Below are 23,114 nucleotides of genomic sequence, written 5' to 3'. Positions count from 1 at the left end.
GTGTCAGTTCCCCCGGCAGTCTAAGCCTATAGCAGCATAGCTAAGAGCTGGTCCAAGCCTGATCCAGCTCTAACTATAAGCTTTATCAAAAATGAAAGTTTGAAGACTACTCTTAAAAGTAGAGATCTATTTTGTCTCATCTTAGTTTGCTTCACTGAAGCATAGACACATGAAGACAAGCAGACTGATGTATGTGATTTTTTTTTTTTAATCAATCAACTGTTGTATATAAAATATATAAAATATTTAAATTCTGCACCATGTTGCTGCCTAAGCTTGTAAAAATGTGAGCTCCAAACTACATCTTCTGGACGCTCATTCAGTACGTTACCTGATCTGTGGACTAAATGTCAGGGCCCGTATCCACGTCCAGCCGTTACACAAAGGGGACCATCAGTCTTAACGTACCGTTATGGAACGACCCATTTGGCCGTAGCGTTAGCCGCATGCACGACTGTAAATAATTGGCCAATTAACTAATTGCATCATGAAAGTGAGGCTGGTGGAAAACGACATATGTCCAGGGAACCTCCTGGAAAACCCTGATCCAACAAATTCAAACTGCGCATTCCTACTACACATAAACAACAATAAACATGGCGAGTGGTATCGGTGTGACTGAGAGAAGATCAAGAAGAAATGGACATTTGATTAGAAGAATCTAGAATGAACAAACAGCTGTTATCAGCAAGTCAATCCTCAAAGATAACAAACAAGGAGAAAGGGAAAGTTTGGATTCAGATCTTGAACCAGGTAAATGCGTGTGGTGTTTCTGAGCGCGCTCAGTAGAAGACCTACAAAATAAAATCAGCAACATGAAAGTGGCTTTGAGCAACAAGCACCACACCAACATGGTACTCAACTCAACTCAACTTTATTTATAAAGCGCCTTTCATACATATAAACATGCAGCCCAAAGTGCCTCACAGAATAACAGAGACAGAAAACAACAGCAATGGTAAAATTATAAAAGCCATGATTATAAATAAAATACTAGAAGGCCCTGTGAGGAGTTTTGAACTGGCTGAGAAACAGACTGAAAATGATACTGATGCCTCTTTATGACCTTCAATAGCAAACAAGACCATCAGCAACAACACTAACACCTTCTCTGTTGTCATTTTGAGTGCCTGAAACCGCCTTGAGGGGGTAGGTGCCAGACCAGATGATGGAAATCTCGCTTCAGAAACAGCCTTTATTTGACTGTTTTCATGGAAAATAATAACATTTTCTGATAATGTTAACTGTTAAAAGACAACAGGATGAGGTTTTTAGTGAAAACATTACTTTTGCATGTATAGGACAAGAGATAAGAGGTATCACTTTGTCCACACGGGGGCACCAGCATCGATACAAATCAAAAGTTCCTCACAGCAGCTTTAAAAATCAAATCAAATCAAATCAATACAGTATAATTAATATAATAATTAATAGTTGAAAGAAAAGTTAAAAATAAGGTAGGGTTGACAAGATCAGATGAATACAAGAAATAAATAGATGAATAAATGTTAAAGCAATGATTAAAAATAATAATGATTAAAATAATAATTATTAAATAATAAAAATAAGATGGAGGACCACTTGTCCCCCCATTGAAGGATGAGGACTTGTTAACAGAGTTGTTTGGGAAGGATTCACTTCACGGTGTTGCTGGTAGGTTACCTAAGAGTTATGTTGTGTCTCCTAAATCTAAATTTGCTGTATATTTCACATTGTAATACTTTTCCAAAGGATTCGTTTGATCCCTAAATATCCGTTGTCTTCTCATATTTGGTCTTAAACAGTAACACATAAACACGATGTCCTCCATCCTTTAAACAGCCTAACAGGTGAGGTAATCCTGCTGTTAGCACCTGTAATGGTGGGGTCTACCTTCATTAAATGTAATGCTTTGTTGGGGTGTTAACCTGGATCATGCAGACCGCTAATCCATCTTTTTCTTACCATCAGTACAAACGGCCCGTTTTCATCGCTAATGGCTGGACGTGCATACAGACCCTGGAGGTCACATCCCTCAAACCAAAAAGGGTGCAAGGATGTCAGAGCAGGGCGTGATAATAAAATGAGTCATGAACTTGTCCGCAGTTTTTAACTCTTATGAGTGCATTGATGAAATCATGTGACCTGGTGTTTAAAGGTTTAATCTCTCTGTGGCTGCAGAACACCAGTCTCCTGAACACCAAGAGGAAGCTGGACGCGGACGTGAGCGCACTGCAGGGAGAGATGGACGACGCAACCCAAGAGGCTCGAAACGCAGAGGAGAAGGCCAAGAAGGCCATCACTGACGTAAACATCCTTCACTCCTTTAAGCCTCTGAAGCTGTCACTACTTTAATGCTGGGATTATAGTTTCTGTTAAGAGAATGGGAAGAGTATCCAGCTGCCTCTGTGAATGGTGATGCTTCAGGTCAGTCGGTAGTTAACGTTAGTGTTGTGTTATAAATGAAACTGTGTGCATGCAGGCAGCCATGATGGCAGAGGAGCTGAAGAAGGAGCAGGACACCAGCAGCCACCTGGAGAGGATGAAGAAGAACCTGGAGGTGTCTGTGAAGGACCTGCAGAACCGTCTGGACGAGGCTGAGAACCTGGCTCTGAAGGGGGGCAAGAAGCAGCTGCAGAAACTGGAGGCTCGGGTATGAAACCTGTCCGTGTGTGCTCTGTGGAGATTCACTGAGAGGAAGAAGTGACGCCTGAGGATGGTTATGATTCTTTGTGACAGGTCCATGACCTGGAGGGAGAGCTGGAGAGTGAACAGAAGAGATCCTCCGAAGCCGTGAAAGGGATCCGAAAGTACGAGAGACGAGTGAAGGAGTTGACGTACCGGACCGAAGAGGACAAGAAGACCGTGGTCAGGCTGCAGGACCTGGTGGACAAGCTGCAGCTCAAAGTGAAAGCCTACAAGCGGCAGAACGAAGAAGCTGTAAGATCTGATCGGACGAGAGAATGAGGGATTCTGTGTTTTCTTTGAGTCTTAATGATTTTTTTATTTGCATGTTGAGCAGGAGGAGCAGGCCAACACTCACCTGGTCAAGCTGAGGAAGGTGCAGCACGAGCTGGAGGAGGCTCAGGAGAGAGCGGACATCGCAGAGTCTCAGATCAACAAGATGAGAACCAAGAGCAGAGAGTTTGGAAAGGTGAAACTTCATACATTTATATTCTTGTATTTTATAAACTGAGCCATAAACTGGGTTCCAGTGAAACCAGTTTATAGACTGCATAGAAGAAGTGGAGCCATTACAGAGGAGCATTGTTTGTAATGTCCAGCAGGGGGCGACTCCTCTGTCTCTGAGCAAGAGAAAAGGGTCCTCCTCTGCAGCTGATTTCTTTCTTCTTACCCCAAATTTACACAGGATGCACCGCGTCACATTACGGCTGTGCCGCACATGTTGCAGCCAATACGTTCCCATTCTAGTGGCATGTCTCAGCTCCGTCTCGGGAGCGTGCCCCCCGCTGTTCTACCAGAGATACGCTTCAAGTCTATTTTCAACGAAGCCCCCGCCCAGCACGTTTCAATCTACACAGAAAGGACCGACCTGGACAGGAAGTCAGGCAAAAGGATTGCATGCAACATCTGCCAATTTTAAAATAAAACATCATATATGGACTCCCTACTGTTTAAAGATCGTATAGATCAGAAATACTCATTGATTATGGATATAAGCTACAAACAGACACATATCTGTGATCCATGTAGACTACAACAGGACTTTAAGATGATCACTGTGTCAGAAGGTAACAAGACTTTAAGATGATCACTGTGTCAGAAGGTAACAGGACTTTAAGATGATCACTGTGTCAGAAGGTAACAGGACTTTAAGATGATCACTGTGTCAGAAGGTAACAGGACTTTAAGATGATCACTGTGTCAGAAGGTAACAGGACTTTAAGATAAGATCATTGTGTCAGAAGGTAACAGGACTTTAAGATGATCACTGTGTCAGAAGGTAACAGGACTTTAAGATGATCACTGTGTCAGAAGGTAACAGGACTTTAAGATGATCACTGTGTCAGAAGGTAACAGGACTTTAAGAGGATCACTGTGTCAGAAGGTAACAGGACTTTAAGATGATCACTGTGTCAGAAGGTAACAGGACTTTAAGATGATCACTGTGTCAGAAGGTAACAGGACTTTAAGATGATCACTGTGTCAGAAGGTAACAGGACTTTAAGAGGATCACTGAGTCAGAAGGTAACAGGACTTTAAGATGATCACTGTGTCAGAAGGTAACAGGACTTTAAGAGGATCACTGTGTCAGAAGGTAACAGGACTTTAAGATGATCACTGTGTCAGAAGGTAACAGGACTTTAAGATGATCACTGTGTCAGAAGGTAACAGGACTTTAAGATGATCACTGTGTCAGAAGGTAACAGGACTTTAAGATGATCACTGTCAGAAGGTAACAGGACAACAAAATAGAGCAGAATTATTCATATTAACCTTCATAGTGATGCAGCATACTCAGTGATGATTAAAGCACAAAGTAACATAATACTTTCCTAATGACTCAACCACAGAAAGGCTCTGTAAAATGTTTTTGGGTGTAGTTCTCTCTATGCTGGACCCAGCTGATCCTGGCTGCTCTGAGCTGGCGCTCCGCTCCAAACAGACGTCCTGTGTAGCAGGGCGCACGCCGTCGGACGGAGCAAACACGCTGCACAGCCGTAACGCAACGTAGCGCATCCTGTGTGAATTGGGGGTTATACCCAGTTTCTAATCAAACAGCCTTTAAGATACCAGAATACGTTTTTATATGAAACATGGTTCTAACAGAATAATTTGAATCTCATCATGTCTACATGTTACACCAATGATAATACATCTTCTTTTATTCTCCTTCTTCTCTTTTGTCCTCTCGCAGACTGAGTCTGAATAAACCCTGCAGCCGGGACAGAAGACGGATCCTCTGCTTCAGTTTGTAGTGAAAGTAGAAACTCTGCAGTGTGAACAAACTTACTTACTGAGCCTATGTTCACCTGGTTTTAACATGTGTCTGCACGTGTGATCGTACCTGACTGAACAGCTCCACATGCAAACAGACAAACAGCCCCGTGAGCCTGCCATTGAACTGAGAGAGAGGGAGAGAGAGACGATATGTTTGTGGGGACATATTTCTCAGACTACAAAGCTGCACACATTTATTGTCCTGACACATTCAGCATGTACAAATAACATATACGGCACGTTACCCAGATAAAAGTTTATGGAGGACAGAGAGAGGGAGGAGAGATGATACCAAGAGAAGTGAGGACATTATTTAATCTGTGAATGTTTGAACTTGATGGTTGATTTAAATATTATTTCTGTCAAAAAAAAACCCCTAATAGATCAGAGTTTTTATAAAGTCTGTTTAAAAAAGTCTTTAATCACCTGAATGTAATGATCATTCTATTTTTATGAACACAGAATGAGTCTTTATATCTACATAGGAGCATGTCCACTTCCACCGAGGCTGCCATCTTGCACCGCCATGTTTCTATAGCAGCTCAGAGCGGACAAACTAGCAGCAGACATGTTTTTGTGATAGAGAGAGGACGTGTGAAATGCAAGAAGAAGAAGAAGAGAGGGAGGGTTGTTGTCCTCTTCCATACCATGTTTATTAAAACATTAAATGATCTGATTTGTAGGAGCAATAGTGTCAAAAAGTACAAGTCATATGAACTTTGAACCTAATTATGTCTTTATGCAAGTGAAGGAGAGAAAGAGAGCAGGACAAACAACACATGGCCAAATTCCAACAGATCCATGTCCGATCCGTCACAGCACCAGATCTGATAGGTTTCTATTCTAGTCAATGTGTTAACTTCCACTGGATCCACTCTGTTGCGTTCCGGCTGTGTCTCTGATCCGGCAGGTCGGAGTCCTCCGGATCAGATACACAAGACTTCTATTTTTGCCGAATGCCGGAGCACGACGCATCAATCTCAACAGAGCAGATGGAGCGGGACAGGAAGTCAGGTTTCACCAAAACAAAATGAAAACATCCGGTTAATTTTCAGAATAAAACACTCTGTGTTATCACCAGATCGTATTTCACTTAGCTACAACAACAAACCAAAGTCATGATGAGCGGAGCCAGGCCTGGAGTCAACAGGTCAGAGGTTTTCAGAGGACCAGAAAGACAACATGGATGAGGAGAGGAGGAGGAGAATCCTTGATTCAGTGATTACTGCGGGAAAACTTCGGTCACATGACTCCAGCTGTCCAGAGCTCCTGCTCAGTGCTGTGTTCTGAAAACACAACCGGTGGGTGTTGACGAATGAGAGAGCATGGAGACTGAGAGAGGAGTTGAAGGGAGCCCTTTTTAATGAAGACAAAGAAATATGACCATCTTTTATTTCTTTGATATGTCTTCTTATAAATCCACAGCTCTGCAGAAATGCACTCACTGCCTTCATCTCTGAGATGCATGCACTATGTTTGCGTCTGTAACAGAGGAGAGAGAGAGCGATGTCAGGCAGTCCCTTCATGTTTCTATTAGTCCCAACTTGTGGACTGAGGACAGGAAGTGTCACACCTCTGCACGTTGATCGAGGCTAAAAGAAGTCCAAATGTAGAAATGTGATGATGCATGGAAAGACTGAGACCAGCATGCATGACTTCTGGATGATGAGCGATGGTCCAGAGGGAACATGCCTGTGGGAATAAGGATTGTTTCCAGCTGCTCAAAGCCGTCCGCCTGTGATTGGTTCATTTAGGTCACATGTTAACTCCAGGTGTGCAGAGCTCTTATTTTGCTGTGTGACTGTAGGAAAATAAAGAAGTGTGCAGCATAAAGTTTGTCAGTGTGATTATTCCTGACTGAGTGAGCCGGAGTGTTTATAATAGATTAAGGTCTAGAGCTAATAATCCAGTGTGAGGCGTCACTGTGACAGATTATGAGTTTAACTGAAGGAGTCTAATCTGAGCGTGTGTTTGCAGAGATCAGAGCTGACATTCACTATGAGAGTTAAAATAACCGTCCTCAGCACCTAAAGCCAGCATGAGAGCGGAGGATTAAAGTCATTATAGAACATAACCAAAGGAGCAAACGGACCAATCAGAGCGGCTGCAGACGGATCCTGTTCTCGGTCAGCGTCCTCATCACGGCAGGAATTTCATTTGTCTGAGACGGTGATTAGAAGTTAAAGTCTCACCCTAGCTGGCATTCCTCTCATGTTTACAGCAGGGACATGGTTTACAGCAGCTTTCTGTCTGCATGAACACTGAGCAGCTTCATGTGGTTGTTTTGTATGACCTTTATGACCATTCAACTTTTTCACAGTTTTAGCCATCCTCCCGTTAATTTAAGCTGGATCAATGCGCGTTCCTCTCTCCATCGATCAGAGGCTCGATGCAACCTCCTACCACCAAGCTTTGGCAGTAGGGAGAGGAGGGCGGAGGCATAGGTGAACATAGAGCTGCATCTTCCACCTGTGGAATCTCCAGAGATGCTGGCAGCTGGATGTCGTTATCCCTCACATTATCTGTTCTTGACTTTTTCAGTTCAATTTTTGCTGAAAAAATGAGGAAATGCTTTGTTGCCGTTTCATGTCAGTAGACATCTCTCATTACGTTGCTAGTAAACTTAAAACGTAGCCTAAACTATATTGTTGTGTAATGCATTTAATATTACCAGAGGGGGGGATGAGACGTATCCCCCCCCCGGAGATAAAAACTGTACAACCAGAGGGGGGGATGCAAAAATCAGAGGGGGGGAAATCCCCTCCACCCCCCCCGCGGCAATTTGCACCCTGACTTTAACCCAAGTAATAATCTAATGGAACAATTTCCACTTGTATTGGATTCATATTTGACCAGGAGGAGTCTTTCTGTGTGGAGTTTGCATGTTCTCCCTGTGCATGCGTGGGTTCTCTCCAGGTACTCCGGCTTCCTCCCAGAGTCCAAAAACATGCACTCCAGGTTAATTAGTGACACTAAATTGCCCTTAGGTGTGAGTGTGTGTGTGAATGGTTGTCTGTCTTTCCATGTTTTCCCTGTGATTGGTTGGCGACCTGTCCAGGGTGTAACCTGCCTTGCGCCCAAAGTCAGCTGGGATATGCTCCAGGCCCCCGTGACCCAAAACGGATACGCGGTCAAGATAATGGATGGGTGTTCTACAAACACAATTGCACACCAACAAGGCTAATAAATCAAAATAAGTAAATGAGTGTTACTGTATCAGTGAAATATCAAGATGAATGGAACACCAGCATCAACACATTATATAAGAAGGTTCAAGGTTCAAGGTTCAAGGGCCTGAATTCAAACCCTGATATTTGAACTGTCACAAATATGATCAGTTTAGTGTCCTGAGGAAGAAGCAGGATCGCTTTAAGAAAACTGCTGTGAAACCAGCGCTGTCTGCTGTTTGACCTCTGGAGCCAGATCTAGTTTTTGACCATTTGATTTTTGCATTTAGTCAGCAAAGACTTGTTGATAATCAGTTACTAAAGATTAGATCTATTAATATTACTTCAGATTATTATTTATTACCAGGGCTGCAGGTTGCAAGGAGCCACTCTGTAAGTGAGTTTTAAATGTAGGCCTGATTCTTTTATTCTTGGAACACAAAGAGTTGACTTGTATTGGGTGTAAAGAGTTACTCGCCCTTTGAGAAGAACACAGACCCATAAGCTGATGTGAGTTGGACCTTGACATTTAGCTGCCATACAACATAAATCCTTGAATTCAATGATGCATTTAAGCACATTTTATTGCAACACATTCACAACTACAACAACAACTTAATGCTGGCAAAAGCCAAATTTTATTTTGCAGTGAGCCCCAGCTGTTGATGCTTGGGCTTATTGTCTTTGTTCTTTGTTCTATTTATTTTTCTTGAAAGGTTTACAGAACCAAGAGATGATCCTGTTCCTCTTGGTTTCCTCTGTATGGACCTTCTCTCTGGTTCCTGCCTGCTGCTCCTGTGCATGCAGCTCCAGCTGGGTCAGCTCTCTGCCTGGTTCTGTCGTTTCCCTCTTGATGGGGATGTTGAGGCTGTATGGGGTCTCGTCTCCTGGCTTTGTGTCAGGCGCAAAACTCACAGATGGCTTGAGATAGTTCATGATCTCTGAAGATATGAGACTGCAGGCTGACAAAGCAGCCTGAGCGTCCTCCATGAGGTCTTCTCTCTTCAGGCGGGTGTTCGGCAAAACATCTCTCAGTCTGGCTTTGATTGGCCGATGCAGTTTCTGGCTAATTTTGACCTCTTCTTTCGGGTCTTTGAGGCGGTTGAGGTGTTCAAGAAAGATTCGGTTCTTCCCGTACTTCTTAGCCTCCTTTTGGAGCAGCATGTGGATGTGCTCCACCATCTCATCATCAAAGTCCTGGCTCCTCTGGCTCCTCGGTGTGCAGAAGTTTGGGGGTTTAAAGAGCTTCAACAGGACTTGTTTGATAGTGGATTGCTCCACCACAGCTCTGTTAGTCTGCAGATTTTGTTCTGCAGTTTGGTCATCATTAGTCATAAGCTGGTCAACAGACAGTTCAGGTAGTTGTAGGTTTTGGGCTCCATCATCAGATTGTTGTTCTTCAGATTCAGAGACTTGTTTGTGGTCCTCACTGCAAGGTTCTTGCTGCAGGCAGCAGGTATCATCTGCACTTTTCTCCTCCTCTTCACATGTTTTTGGGAACGCTCTCTGGAAGACCTTCATGCGTCTTATCCAGGGTCCATACTGCTCCAACATTTCCTCCTTGATGTTCTCAGGAAGAAACTGGGAGAACAGCAGGCCGTCTTCATCAAAGGGTATCTGTGGGGGAATCCACACATCTTCAGACTGGTCCTTGTAGATTTGAAGGACAGACTCAATGATTTGGTCTGGGATGAAGCTCAGGAGTGCCGGGTCTTTGTTCAGCACTAGCTTCCTTATCCGGTTTGTTGTCCCAAACCTCTCCATGACGCTGCAGACGAGAAACGCGACAGCTTTCCAAACCTCACAGGAAGGAGGAGAGAGGTCTTCGTCCACAGAGACACCAGGGTCTTTCCTCAGGGTCTCCAGAGTTGTTGCACTCAAGTGGAGACAGAGTGTCAGCAGTTGTTGTTGGTCTAGATGAGCGCTAGTGTAGCTTTCCAGAGGGTGCAGCTTTAGTTGCAGCTGGATCAGCAGATCCTCAACCAGGTCAGTGCTGACAGTGACCACAGCAGGGACAGAAAGGCTGGAAGCGTCGTCCACAGGGGAAGCCTTGAAGCTGTCGCCGGTTTGAGCCTCAGCTCTCTGCATGTTGGAGTTCATCATCTCAACAAAGTGGATACCAGTGAAAGTTTGCAAGAAGCAAAAGTTCAAACAATCGAAAACAACGAGCAGACACGATCAAACAGTGACTTGCTTGTAGAGAGGGTTTGTGTGAAATGAGACATTTGAAATGTTCTCCTGAAACAGTGTTGGTACTGTGACATCATAAAGTTACATTATTATAGAATGTGATGATGCCACAGTTGCATTGGATTCAGGCAGCAGCCCTGTCCACTTTGCCTCTGTTTGTCTCTTTAGGTCTTTTCATGTATATCTTAATGGCACTCCCAAAGCAAAGCTTGTCTCCTTAGTGATGAAAACATTACCTGTATACCACACAACAGGTCTCTGTCCAGGATTTGAACCCTAAACTATATCACTGAAAGCACGCAGGTCCTGCCACCTCACCACAGGCCTGCCTGGCAGTGCATATCTAACTGAGATTTAGGTGTTTTCATTGAAACATTTTTAAAAGCACATGTTAGACAGTGTGAAAAAAATGTTTCTCACATTGAAAGCCTCGGTCCAGGATGTGAACCAAGAATTATCTTGTTGAAGATCGTCAGTGCTAACCACCACACAATTGACATGCCTGTAATGATCAGAGTTCTTTCTCCAAACTAATCAGAAAGACTACCATCCTGTAACTGTTCCTAAAGTCATCAGATTACATGTTATCAGAGTATTCCCACAAAAGCATTCAGATTACATCTAATCAGAGTACTTTTCCCATTGTATGATGAACACTTAAGTAACTTGTAGGAAAGGTGGGGTAGTGTCCTCTCTCTACTCTATATAAATATATACTAGGGGTGCAACAATATGTGTATCTGTATTGAACCGTTGGATACAGTGGTCACGGTTCAAATACGCCCTATGAACTGAACAATACGCAATTTATATTCATTTGATCACCTTCTGACGAGGCGCTCTGTGCTGAAAGTTCAGTGGATCTGTGCTGACTCCTCCGGACTACATTGTCTAGTGCAGGTCCACTGAACTGCGCACTCCTCCCACATTCATTCAGTCCAAGCTGGTCACGTTTGTTTTAACTGTGCTTCATCTGGAAATCTATATTTCACCATACAACGGTCTGCTGGGTTCATATGTTCATGTATGTGTGTGTGAGCGCGCGCCCGCATGAGAGGGAAGCACGAGTGTCCTCTTTGGTTGCAGAGCAGAGTTGTTCCGTGGTCCTCTAGTGATGCTAGACTAGGTGATGTGGTCTTAAAGTGCGTATATGCATTACTTGTGGTCTCATACTGCATGCTGTGTAAGACTTCAGCCTGATACCGGACAGTGTTTTCCCGGCCGATATATGTAGGGCGCACCCGCCGGGTCCCGCCCCCACTTGGAAGTCCAATCAGAAGTGATTTAAGGTTACCTCTCTCATGGATCAGGTCTATACCTTGTTCTTTTATTTAACAGACTAAATATCCTTCTGTTATTTATCTTATTTACATGATGGGATGTCATTTCTGTCTCTACATGGTCGCGCGTTCACAATTCTCCTCTGCTCTCTCTATCGCAGACACACACACACACCTACACACACACACCACACACACGTAACCCCCCATGCACAGCAGAACATGTGTCAGGTATAGCTGCCCCTGACACATTTAATTTAATTTAAAAACTGCTTTTGAGCTGAAACAAATGTTGGTAATATCAATAAACTACAAGTAAAAAAAGGCGTGGGAATTTCTCTCTCTCTGTATGGAAAACATAACCTCTCAGTTTATCAGACACACTCTGACTGTTGTCAGCCTGTCTGCTTTAGGCCTACATATAGGAACAGTTTCAGCTTCTCCCACCTTTAGACCTACCTTCACTATATTTCAATGCAACCACTGCTCTTCTAACTGCAGCATTTTAACCATTGCTGGACAGTAACAAAATGAATTTACTTGAGTACTGTACTTAAAGCTGGGGTTGGTAGTCTCGGAAAACCAGCATGAATTTGAATGTAGCTTTTCCTCATGACTCCATCTAACCCCTCCCCCCCGCTCACATGCACGAGCGCCGCTGATTCTCGACCATATGATGGTGACTGATTCAAAACCGGTCCTCACCAAAACATTCTCATAGTGAAAGTTAAAAACACAAACAAACATGGCTGCTGTTAGCACTCACAACTAGCATGCTAGCATTATCCAGTTGTACTGGTGACACGATATCAGGAGAAAAGTTATAACACATATATAATACTGTAACAGCTCTACTGTTTGTTAAACCTGTTCAGTGTAGATGTGTAGATTCCTACAGTGTTGACAGTCAGTGAAGGCATCAGGAGAGGTGTAAAGAGTGTGAGCTGGAGAGAGGAGAGACAAGAGGAGAAGTTCTTCATTCATTCAAACATTGATTGTTGTTTTGTTGGTTGGCGTGGTAACGGCCGACAGTGACCGGTTATTAAAACTAAACGTGTTCACGAATCGGCTCGTCATCACTACAGCGTCCGGACGGACGCTACAATAAATCTATATTTTCTGTAGGACTTACTGAACGTCATTAATTATTCTGCTTGTTGGTGAGAGCTTTTTAGACTCTGATCCGGACTACAGTCCTGAGCAAAGCACCTCATCAGGTCAGAGGGGACAGGCCCGAGGACGAGCGAGAGGAGCAGTCAGTAGAGTCAGGGGAAGTAGAGGCAGGAGACGGGGACTCGGAGGAGTACACGCCGGGGAAATGTACGCGCAGGAGGAGGGCAGAACGGCTGGACGGGATTTGATTGGTTTAAAATTTGGGGAGCCAAAACACTGTGATTGGTTGGTGTTTTCCCAGGTTTACTCCGGCTGTAGACAGCAGCTTTATTCACTCTTTTTTAAGAACACATCATGTATTGATTACCATCAGGACATAAAGATCATTTTAACCAGTATGACAAAAAGTGGATCTAAATCTGACTACCAACCCCAGCTTTAAGTACATTTTTTGAGTATCTGTACTTTACTTGAGTATAATTTGGAGGGGGAACTCATTACTTTTACTCCACTACATTTGAGAGACAATTATCATCCTTTTGACTCCACTACATTTCTATCAGTGCTCTAGTTACTCACTACTTTATCTTTGAAGTCAGCTGATGAATTTTCTGTTCTTTTCTGAAATCAGATCTCAAAGACCGTAAACTGTTGGTGTCCTTGTGTTTGGTTTGTCTAAATGGTGTAGCCGTACCTCGGTTGAGCGTAGATCAAACACAGATCAAACGTTCTTCAGATCAGTGCGTTCATGTAGTCGTGGTGACGATGGCTATGGCCAAGATAGAAGATGATTCTCCGCCTGAGCACCACGTCCATATTTTGAACCCACGTTTGAGGTTTTTGAAATGATGAATGATTCGTATTGTTGTAAATCTCTGATCTGTTTACCACACAAACTTCATCACAGTCTACAGAAAATCCCCATCTAACCTGAGAAAGCATGTGGAGGTCTGTTGCTACAAACTTGTTTTATTCAATATGAAAATGTTTTGAACTTGTCTGTGCATGTAGTAACTTAGTCACTGATTATATTTCATGGTAGACTTTTAAGATTATTATTTTTTTCTAGATAAACATAAAGTAGCAGAATGTACACCCATGCATTCTTGACTGCACTCATGCTTTGTGAATATACGTTTAGAGATATTTTAAAAAGTACTTTGAATACTTCAGAATATTCCTTTTTCTGAAACAACCTCTCTCCAACACATTCAAATGTAGCCATTATGTATTTTAATGAGTTAATGTATTCACATAAGTGATCAGTTATCACAAAATTACAACAGATGTCAAAACATAAATTATATTTACATGATATTAATAATTGTATTAATCTTAGAATGATGAACTTAAAGTATCTAACATTAGTTCTAACATTTAGAATTAAATTAACAACTTTAGAACATACAACCCTAAACTATTCTAACAAGTGCCATGCCAGTGTAAAATGAGATTTCTCACCAAATAGTCCTTATTTCATTCTAATTTTATTTGTATCATTGAGTTCTTTAGTGAAGTTCAAAATACGTATATTTCATATATTGCACTGTCTCTTTAAGGTTGCTCAGGGTGACATGGTTTTGAGTTGAAGTGAAGGTGTCACATGAGTTCGATGTGACCTACGTTGATGAAGGGTCATTAAAGGCATCATGACGCACAGCAGAAGTTGTCCCGTGGTCTTTCTTCCTCACAGCCCTGCAGTGTGATTTGATTAAGTTTCTAGTTAACCCTGTTGAAGTTGAACAGTTCTGAAGAGATACTTAAACAAGTTACAGCGTTACACTCATTTTGTCATTCAACTTTTTCTTTCCACTTGTTTTGGAAAGTCTTGACAAGCCAAATTGTCTTGTTCTGTTGGCAGATCATTTTGCTTAGTTTAAGTAATATACCCCTAATTTTTGTATATTCTTTCTTGTTTTTGAAGGCTGGCTTTTTGCAGTGTGGTCTTTACCAGAAACACGCATCACCTTTTGTTGCTTAACACTTTGCACATTTTCTGAGTCGTGTTAGAAAATACAGAGAGACTGAAGACATGTTTTCATCTAACCAGAGCTGCAAGAGGGCAAAGTAGAGATCTAAGAACCTGAACCAAACTGGTAAAGATTCATTTTGCAAACCCAAACAACTTAAAAGACGCTAAACCGCTCTCCACAGAGTGAATTCATCCTCACAGGACACAACGTCAGAGACAACAGCGTACCTTGACTTTTGTAAAACATGAACACAAACAGAAATCCCAGATCTACTTTAAGTATTTAATAACTTATATAATGTGTTTGTGTTTGTGCAGGATGTGCTGCAGAGACAGCAGCTGGTGTGATTCACTGCTCCGAGTCTTTAGGGTTCATCCTCTTCCAGATTTGACTGAAGAAGGCGCTCAGTCCTCCCGTCTGCTGCTCCTGCTCTTCATCTAAAAAAGAACAAGTTTCATCAGAAAACTCTGACAGGTCTTTAGTGAACTAAAGATCAGTTTTAAACTCACCTGTGTTTCCTGCAGCCACATGATGCTCCTCTGGAGTCTGAAACAGAACATTATGAAACATGTGTTTGTGAAACTTTTGAAGCTCTACACTGTGAACTTTCTTTACTTCACCTGCTGCTCTCTCTCTGTGACACGCTGAAATGGTTCCCTGCTCTGTGTCGCCCCCTGCAGTCTGTCCTCCATCATATACTGGGCCACAATGAGGACTCTCTTTCTCGCAGTGAAGACACTCTCATCGAAGTCCAGGAGGCGGAAGCATATGGAGCGCACCAGGAATCTTTCATAGATGGCTGTGACGATCCTCCTGCTCTCCGACGTGCAGAATTGCTGCAGACGGTCTTTGAAAAAAACGGTCCGCAGACAGAAACAGGAGGCTGCTGCATCCGCCAGCTGTTGGCCAATCAGAACGCTGGAAGTTTCAATGAGGGTTCTCAGATCTGAGTCCGTGGTCACCGTGTTGCCCTGACTCTGGGGGGTCATGACCTCCATATGGGGTCCTGGTTCACCCAGGAGGACATCCAGAGCGGTCTTCACCACCTGAGGAACTAAAGGTTGGGTCGTCCTTTGGAGCTTTGTGATCAGAGCCCGTTTAAAACGCGTCCCAGTGTTGGGGTCCAAGAAGGAGGCGAGCAGCTTGTTGGATAGCTGGAGGAGGAGGGCTCGAACGTCCTGCTCTGCTCTGGAGCGGATGATGGGCAGAAGCATTTCAAGGCCCTCTAGTGTGACCTTTCATATGGCAGAAAGAGAGAGTGAGGGAGTGAGGTGTAAGGGCCTGTGTCCACTAAAGGTGCATTTCTGGGGTCTTTTAGCCCCCAGAACTACTTTCCCCTGAACTAAAAGGTTCCTGTGCTCCCATTGTTGTCTGCGTTTCGACCGCGGCCTGAAGTCCCGGGTAGATTGTGCAAATCAGGCCAGTGACGTATGGAGGAAAAAAAAAGTAAATGCACTACACCACCAGACCAGTAGAGGGCAGTAAAACAAAGAGGAATGCCATTCATCACAGATGACACCATAGAAGCAGACGGACAGGCAGGTATCATTATGAGCAACACAACAGTTAGCCTGTTAGCATGAAGAGACTCAGCTGGCGCTGTTTTAGATGGTGCTATATTTCATCACAGATGGATTCACTGAATCAACACGTGAGAGGAGATAAGAGCGAGTAGCAAAGACGTTTCAACACGGCTTTAAAATCCTTGAACTCAAAAAGCCGTGGCAGAGATCATACGGTGTTTTGGTTTTAACAGCAACCTTGTTAACTGGAGACTTTCAGCCGGATGCATCTCTCATAAACGTCTTTAGATGATCATTAAATATCTGATGAGGATATTTTGAAATCTTAATAAAAACTAAACTAGTTTGCATTCCCAGGAACTCCCTCTGTGTTTCAACAGCTGTGTAAACTCCACAAACACTGACACGTTCAGCTGAAGGTCTCCAGTTTACAGGGTCACTTTTAAAACCGTAACACCGGGAGAGACGCATTCACGGTGGGCTGAGAGAAGACTACTGTTACAAGCTGCTAAATCAAGAGAATCACAGCTTCTTCTTTTGAAAAGTACACACACATACAAAAAAGATAGAACAAATAAAAACTAATGAAAGAAAGAGAAATCAAGTGAATCACAGATGTGTGTGATGTTATTGTGGACGGAGGGAGGAATAAAAACACTGAGGTTAATCTACCAATCAGACACGTTCAGCATTGCAGGCCCCGCCCCCAAAAGTCCCAGGACCTTTGAAAAGTACTACCCCCAAGCAGGGGCTTTTAGGGGGGAGATTATCTACCCCTGAACTAAATTTAGACCCTGGGTCCACCGGTCAAAACGCACGTAGTACTGGGGTAAAGTTCCTCTAGTTGAAAAATGCCTTAGCAGAGCTTCTTGTGCTAGCAGCCCCAACGACCTCAAGTTCAGAGCACTTTTCACCTCACCCTTACAAAAGTCTTTTCACAGCACGTCCTAGCCTCAGGAGTGACTGTCAAGTCTGTTTCAAATTGTTCTGCATGCTCCTTAAATTCTTAATTTGATGACATTTTGCAAATAAAATCTAAAAATGATGCAAAGGAATCATTTTTGGGGCATTGACAGCAGCTGGAAACTTAACCCTAAAGAGAGCTGGATACTAGCTGGCTCTCCTGCCACCATCATTGAGAAATCTGATATCAGAAGTCCCGTCCCTGCTTGATTCTGATTGGTCAATGAGGTAAAAAGAATGCGGTCAGTGGACACAGGCCCTAAAGGATCAGAACTGTACCTTCCTCCTGACCAGCTGTGACAGACGTTTTTCTTTCTCCAGCTCCTCCCTGATCTCTCGATCCATCTGAGCAACACAGAACCGCCTCACTGAGATCCAGGCCTGCACACAGAGACCCAGACTGATCAACAGGGGCAGGGAGGGAGGGAGGGAACTCTTATTTGACACTCTTCTGTTTAGTCCTCTATAAACTCACCTGCTATAGAAACGTCAAACATTGTAAATGCTGTGTTTTTAAAAGCATTATAAACACCTGGGTCAAAATCATGTTATCACTTTTACATCTGAGTATTTCACGGAGAGTTAATTCAGTTTAAGAACTCAACATGCTGTGTTTAAAGCAGGAGGGTCAACAAGCTGCAGCTCTGAGATGTGTAGAAACACTGCAGGAGTGGGGCCTTCTGTCCTCCGTCTCACACTGTGAACTAAAACTTTGAGATGCACGATGTTACGGGGATCTTTTATTATTACTCTAACTTTTTGGATAATACAGTTTAATCCAATACAATGAGGAACAGCTGCTTTCATTACTCACAAAGAGGGTAAAAATGGCTTCTATGTTTTTCATATTTTCAAAGGAGAACCTGAATGCATCTTGCAAAACATGCCACAAGTAACAAATCTTTTAAGTCAAAAGTCATCACCACAACTAAGAGGTCCTGAAGATAGCTTCTACAACATGCACACCACCAAATGTGTCTGTTTGTTGGTTTGCCCAAAAAGTCTCTCAAGAAACTGCAGCTTGTTCAGAACACTGCTGCATGAGTTTTAACAAGGAGAAAGGAAACTGATCACATAACCCCTCTTTTAAAAACTCTGCACTGGCTCCCTGTTTCTTTTAAAGTTCTTTTACTTGTTTTTAAAGCTCTTAACAGCCTTGCTCCTCCATACATCACTGATCTCCTGTCATTTAATGTTCCAGCCCAATCACTGAGGTCCTCGAATTCTTCCCTTTTAAATGTTCCTCATGTGTCTCACACAAAAAGAGAGAGAGCTTTCTGTTTTTACGCCCCTAAGCTGTGGAACTCTCTGCCTCTGAACGTCAGAACAGCGAGCTCTCTGTGTGTTTTTAAAGTAAACTTAAGACTTACCTTTTTAATCTAACTTTTAATTTGGAGTCATTTATTTTTTAGCCCTTGACTGCATTATTATTTGAATCATTGCTTTAACATTTATTTATCTTATTTAATTATTTATTTATCTACAGTCATGGCCAAAAGTTTTGAGAATGACACTATTACTATTAACTATTAATTTTCACAAAGTCTGCTGTTTCAGTTTTTATAATGGCAATTTGCATATACTCCAGAATGTTATGAGGAGTGATCAGCTCAACTGCAATTAATTGCAAAGTCCCTCTTTGCCTTGAAAATGAACTTTATCACCAAAAACACATTTCCACTGCATTTCAGCCCTGCCACAAAAGGACCAGCTAACATCATTTCAATGACACACAGGTGTCACACACATTAACACAGGTGTGGGTGTTGATGAGGACAAGGCTGGCGATCAATCTGTCATGATTGAGTGACTGGACACTTTAAAAGGAAGATGGTGCATGACACCATTGTTCCTCATCTGTTAGCCATGGTTACCTGCAAGGAAACACGTGCAGCCATCATTGCATTGCACAAAAAGGGCCTAACAGGGAAGTTTATAGCAGCGAGTAAGATTGCACCTCAGTCAACCGTCTATCCAATTATCAAGAACTTCAAGGAGAGAGGTTCAATTGTTGCCAAACAGGCTCCAGGGCGCCCAAGAAAGTCCAGCAAGCGCCAGGACCGTCTCCTGAAGGTGTTACAGCTGCAGGATCGGGCCACCACCAGTGCAGAGCTTGCTCAGGAATGGCAGCAGGCAGGTGTGAGTGCATCTGCACGCACAGTGAGGTGAAGACTTTTGGAGGAAGGCCTGGTGTCAAGGAGGGCAGCAAAGAAGCCACTTCTCTCCAGTAAAAACATCAGGGACAGACTGATATTCTGCAGAAGGCACAGGGACTGGACTGCTGAGGACTGGGGTAAAGTCATTTTCTCTGATGAATCCCCTTTCCGATTGTTTGGGGCATCTGGAGGAAGGCTTGTTCGGAGAAGACGAGGTGAGCGCTACCATCGGTCCTGTCTCTTGCCAACAGTGAAGCATCCTGAGACCATTCATGTGTGGGGTTGTTTTTCGGTCAAGGGAGTGGGCTCTCTCACAATCTTGCCTAAAAACACAGCCATGAATAAAGAATGGTACCAGAACGTCCTCCGAGAGCAACTTCTCCCAACCATCCAAGGGCAGTTTGGTGATGAAGAATGCCTTTTCCAGCATGATGGAGCACCTTGCCATAAAGAAAAAGTCATAACAAAATGGCTCGGGGGACAAAACATTAAGATTTTGGGCCCTTGGCCAGGAAACTCCCCAGATCTTAATCCCATTGAGAACTTGTGGTCAATCCTCAAGAGGCGGGTAGACAATCAAAAACCCACAAATTCTGACAAACTCCAAGCATTGATTATGCAAGAATGGACTGCCATCAGTCAGGATTTGGTCCAGAAGTTGATTGACAGCATGCCAGGGAGAATTGCAGAGGTCTTGAAAAAGAAGGGTCAACACTGCAAATATTGACTTATTGCATGAATTCTGTGTAATTCTCAATAAAAGCTTTTGATACTTATGAAATGCTTCTAATTGTATTTCATTATACCATAGAAACATCTGACAAAAACACCTAAAAACCCTGAAGCAGCAGACTTTGTGAAAATGTAATGTTTGTCATTCTCAAAACTTTTGGCCATGACTGTATGTATTTCTTGTATTCATCTGATCTTGTTAACGCTACTTTATTTTTAACTTTTCTTTCCACTCTTACTTATTTTATTAATTTTACTCTATTGATTTATTTTATTTTAAAGTATTTTATAATTTGACCATTGCTGTTCTGTCTCTGTTATTCTGTGAAGCTCTTTGGGCTGCATGTTTTTATGTATGAACGGTGCTTTATAAATGAGGTTGAGCTGAGTTGAGTTTACCAGTTCACCCAAGTGCAGCTCTTCTGCGTTCATTCCGGCTGTTCCCTGGAACCTTTGAAGAGAAGAGCACACACATGTTGTTTTCACTCTATGCCTTTAAGTGTAATCTAATCTTCAGTGTTGGACTCACTCTGTGTTGAAGCTACGTCCTCCCAGAAGCCACCTCTTCATGTCTTCAGTAGACAGACACTCAGGGACTCGATGTTCCCGCTTCAGGAGAACAAACTGCCTCAGGAGCATCTTCTGCAGGACAGGATCAGTTTACAGAGTGAGTCCTCATACCCTGCTGTGCTTTAATATAAGTATCTGAACCACAGTGAGAGGCTGACCTCTGCTTTGTAGCGCTGACGCTCTCTCTCAGAGAAAGTCAAGGGTCTCATGTGTGAAAGCTGCTGATGAAAGAAGTTCATGTTGACCTGAGGGAGAAAAACGGGAATCACTCATTTCAGAGAATATTTTCAAAGAACCAGTCTGAGCACCGTTTAATCCGTCAAGGTCTAAACTTCCTGTCAGAAAGTTTCATCCTGAATAAGAACAGTCCAGATTTGGACATGCACTCTACTTCCATCCAGGTAATCCAGTTCACTTTGGTTCCAGTTTAAAAAGAACCCGATCTGGATTGGATTGACTTGATCCAGAAACAGACTATTATCTGCTGTAATAGCCTCCTGAGACCCAGTAGTTCATTTTTGTCTTCTTTGGAGGACATGCATTTTAGCCATCTAAGTTAAGCACCATATATGCAGTCTGTAAAAACCCTACTGTCCTGTGAAGAGGACATCCTGGGCCTTCTAATGATGTCTCACTTGTGGGGGTGTGGCCAACAGAGCACATGAACTTTCTTTTCAAAATGACTGCAAATTCAACTTTCACATTTTATGGCACCAAAGGAGGTGAGGGATCTTTTTGTTGTTGCAGATATCATGTTTCTCTTCCAAATAATCAAATTAATTCTTCAAAGTAAGAGTCTTAACCTCAATTTAGTAAGATTTCACAGATGTACAGTCATTTTAACTCTTTCAAAACACAACTTTTATTCAGTGTCCTTTATAGTGGACATCAGGACTAAATGCATCTGTGTTTAACCAATTTAAGTACTCCAGGAAGAAGAGGGCTGATTCTAAAAGTGCATTAAAGTATCTCTCTCTTTTTTTTTTAATCGAAAATAGTTTCAATCCTATTGTGAAGGAGAATCATTTGCCTTACAACTGTGACAACCACCACCACCAGCACAAAGACTGGAGGCCCAATGATCACTTCAAAAACTACATAGATGACAAGATTTTTAAAATACTGATTTTTTTGTGTGCTGTGTGTGACATGACCTAACAACCCAGGTTTAAGTGTCTATCAAGGGTTGAGAATGTTCTGATGTATTTCTTTCATCTAAGTGTTTTAAAGTTCATGAAATGTCCAGAAATCTTAACAGAAATAAACAAATCCATGAAATAATACAGTTACATTCTGTGACTTATCGAGACCTGATGTCCACTACAAGGGACAGATGATAAAAAATAAATTAACATTATTGATTTTTTTCTGCTGTGATATATTTCTTTCAACCACAATACTTATATCATCTAGAAAAAATAATAATATCAAAACCTTTTTTCTTCTGGGTCTCAGGAGGCTATGCTGTGTCCACAGGGGGCGCCAAAATCCACATGAACCCAAAGCTCCTCACAGCTGCTCTACATGAAAGCTTCAGTGAGGAGCTTTTGGTCTGTGTTGATTTTGGCGCCCCCCTGTGGACAAAGTGTTAGTTAATCCGTCTGCTGGTTTAGTCCTGTGCAGACTCACGTAGTGTTTTTAACTCAATAATCTCACTCTGCTGTCTTTGAACTTTCAAATTCATCACTTACAGAGAATCTTTGTCACAGAAAGTGTAAAAACAGGTTGTTACGACGGCGTGCTGTTGATCCTATCGTCTGACACCGACCGGTCTTATAGATCTGATCTGATCAGAGTCACCTATCAGTGTGCAGCACAGCCGTTAATAACCCTGAGATACAAGGAGTCAACATCTAGACCTAAGTTATTTAGAAATAAAGACAGTCACATGATCTGTCCTGATGAAACAAACCGGGATGATGGACTCGTTACGTACCTGACTCAAAGAACGCTGATGGAGTTTGAGAGAGGAAAGACGAGCTGTCAGCTGTCCCCGGGTCTTAAAGAGAGAGGGTCTGAAATCTGGAGCTCCTCCACTGTCAGTGTGTGCGTTTGTGTGTGTGAATGAACAGGAGAGCATCATCTGCATCATTCTGATCTCATTTATAAACAAACAGTCTCCATGGTGATCTCCTTAAAACAGAAGAAAATGATCAACATGTTTCTCTGCACTCTCTGTGAACGAGGTGACCCCTGATTCAAACAAACTTTCTGTTTGTGTGTGTGTGTGTGTGTGTGTGTGTGTGTGCGTGTGTGTGTGTGTGTGTGTGTGTGACTAAGGGTATTAAAATGATTAAAATCTTCAGACGAAACAGTAACTTGTTGAAATCATAATCCTGACAGAAAACAGCAGAATCAGGGCGGAGCCAAACTTTTTGGACCGACTCTGCAGGAGCAGAATGATGTATCTATGCTCACATGAATGAATGACCATAAAACACAGAATATATCACACAAGTGTGTAAGACACAGACTGTTTGAGGGTCTGAACAGTGTTTCTTTGTCA

General features: G+C 42.7%; 2 protein-coding genes across 2 annotated transcripts in view; one reads left to right on the top strand and one right to left on the bottom strand.

Moving 5' to 3' along the window:
* The window catches only part of LOC117829942 (myosin heavy chain, fast skeletal muscle-like), a 57,774-nt gene extending 52,031 nt beyond the window's left edge, over positions 1-5,743 (top strand). Inside the window, exons 35-39 of the mRNA XM_034707763.1 lie at positions 2,161-2,286; positions 2,462-2,632; positions 2,719-2,919; positions 3,002-3,133; positions 4,859-5,743. Coding sequence (XP_034563654.1) covers positions 2,161-2,286; positions 2,462-2,632; positions 2,719-2,919; positions 3,002-3,133; positions 4,859-4,873 — 645 coding nt within the window. The 3' untranslated portion in view covers positions 4,874-5,743. The remainder of the gene's footprint in view (positions 1-2,160; positions 2,287-2,461; positions 2,633-2,718; positions 2,920-3,001; positions 3,134-4,858) is intronic.
* A 9,189-nt stretch (positions 5,744-14,932) lies between these two features.
* On the bottom strand, positions 14,933-22,700 carry LOC117830199. The gene is made up of 8 exons (XM_034708213.1): positions 22,545-22,700; positions 20,767-20,853; positions 20,568-20,680; positions 20,438-20,489; positions 17,430-17,531; positions 15,285-15,899; positions 15,174-15,210; positions 14,933-15,101 (listed from the first exon to the last, which is right to left on the bottom strand). Exons 1-8 carry the CDS (start codon positions 22,698-22,700, stop codon positions 15,013-15,015), a joined length of 1,251 nt encoding a protein of 416 aa, XP_034564104.1. The 3' UTR covers positions 14,933-15,012.
* Between the last annotated feature and the right edge of the window lie 414 nt (positions 22,701-23,114).

Source organism: Notolabrus celidotus, chromosome 18 (genome assembly GCF_009762535.1).
Source record: "Notolabrus celidotus isolate fNotCel1 chromosome 18, fNotCel1.pri, whole genome shotgun sequence".
Taxonomy (NCBI): domain Eukaryota; kingdom Metazoa; phylum Chordata; class Actinopteri; order Labriformes; family Labridae; genus Notolabrus; species Notolabrus celidotus.
Note: the sequence above shows the minus strand (reverse complement) of the source record. Positions and strands in the feature narration are given on the sequence as shown.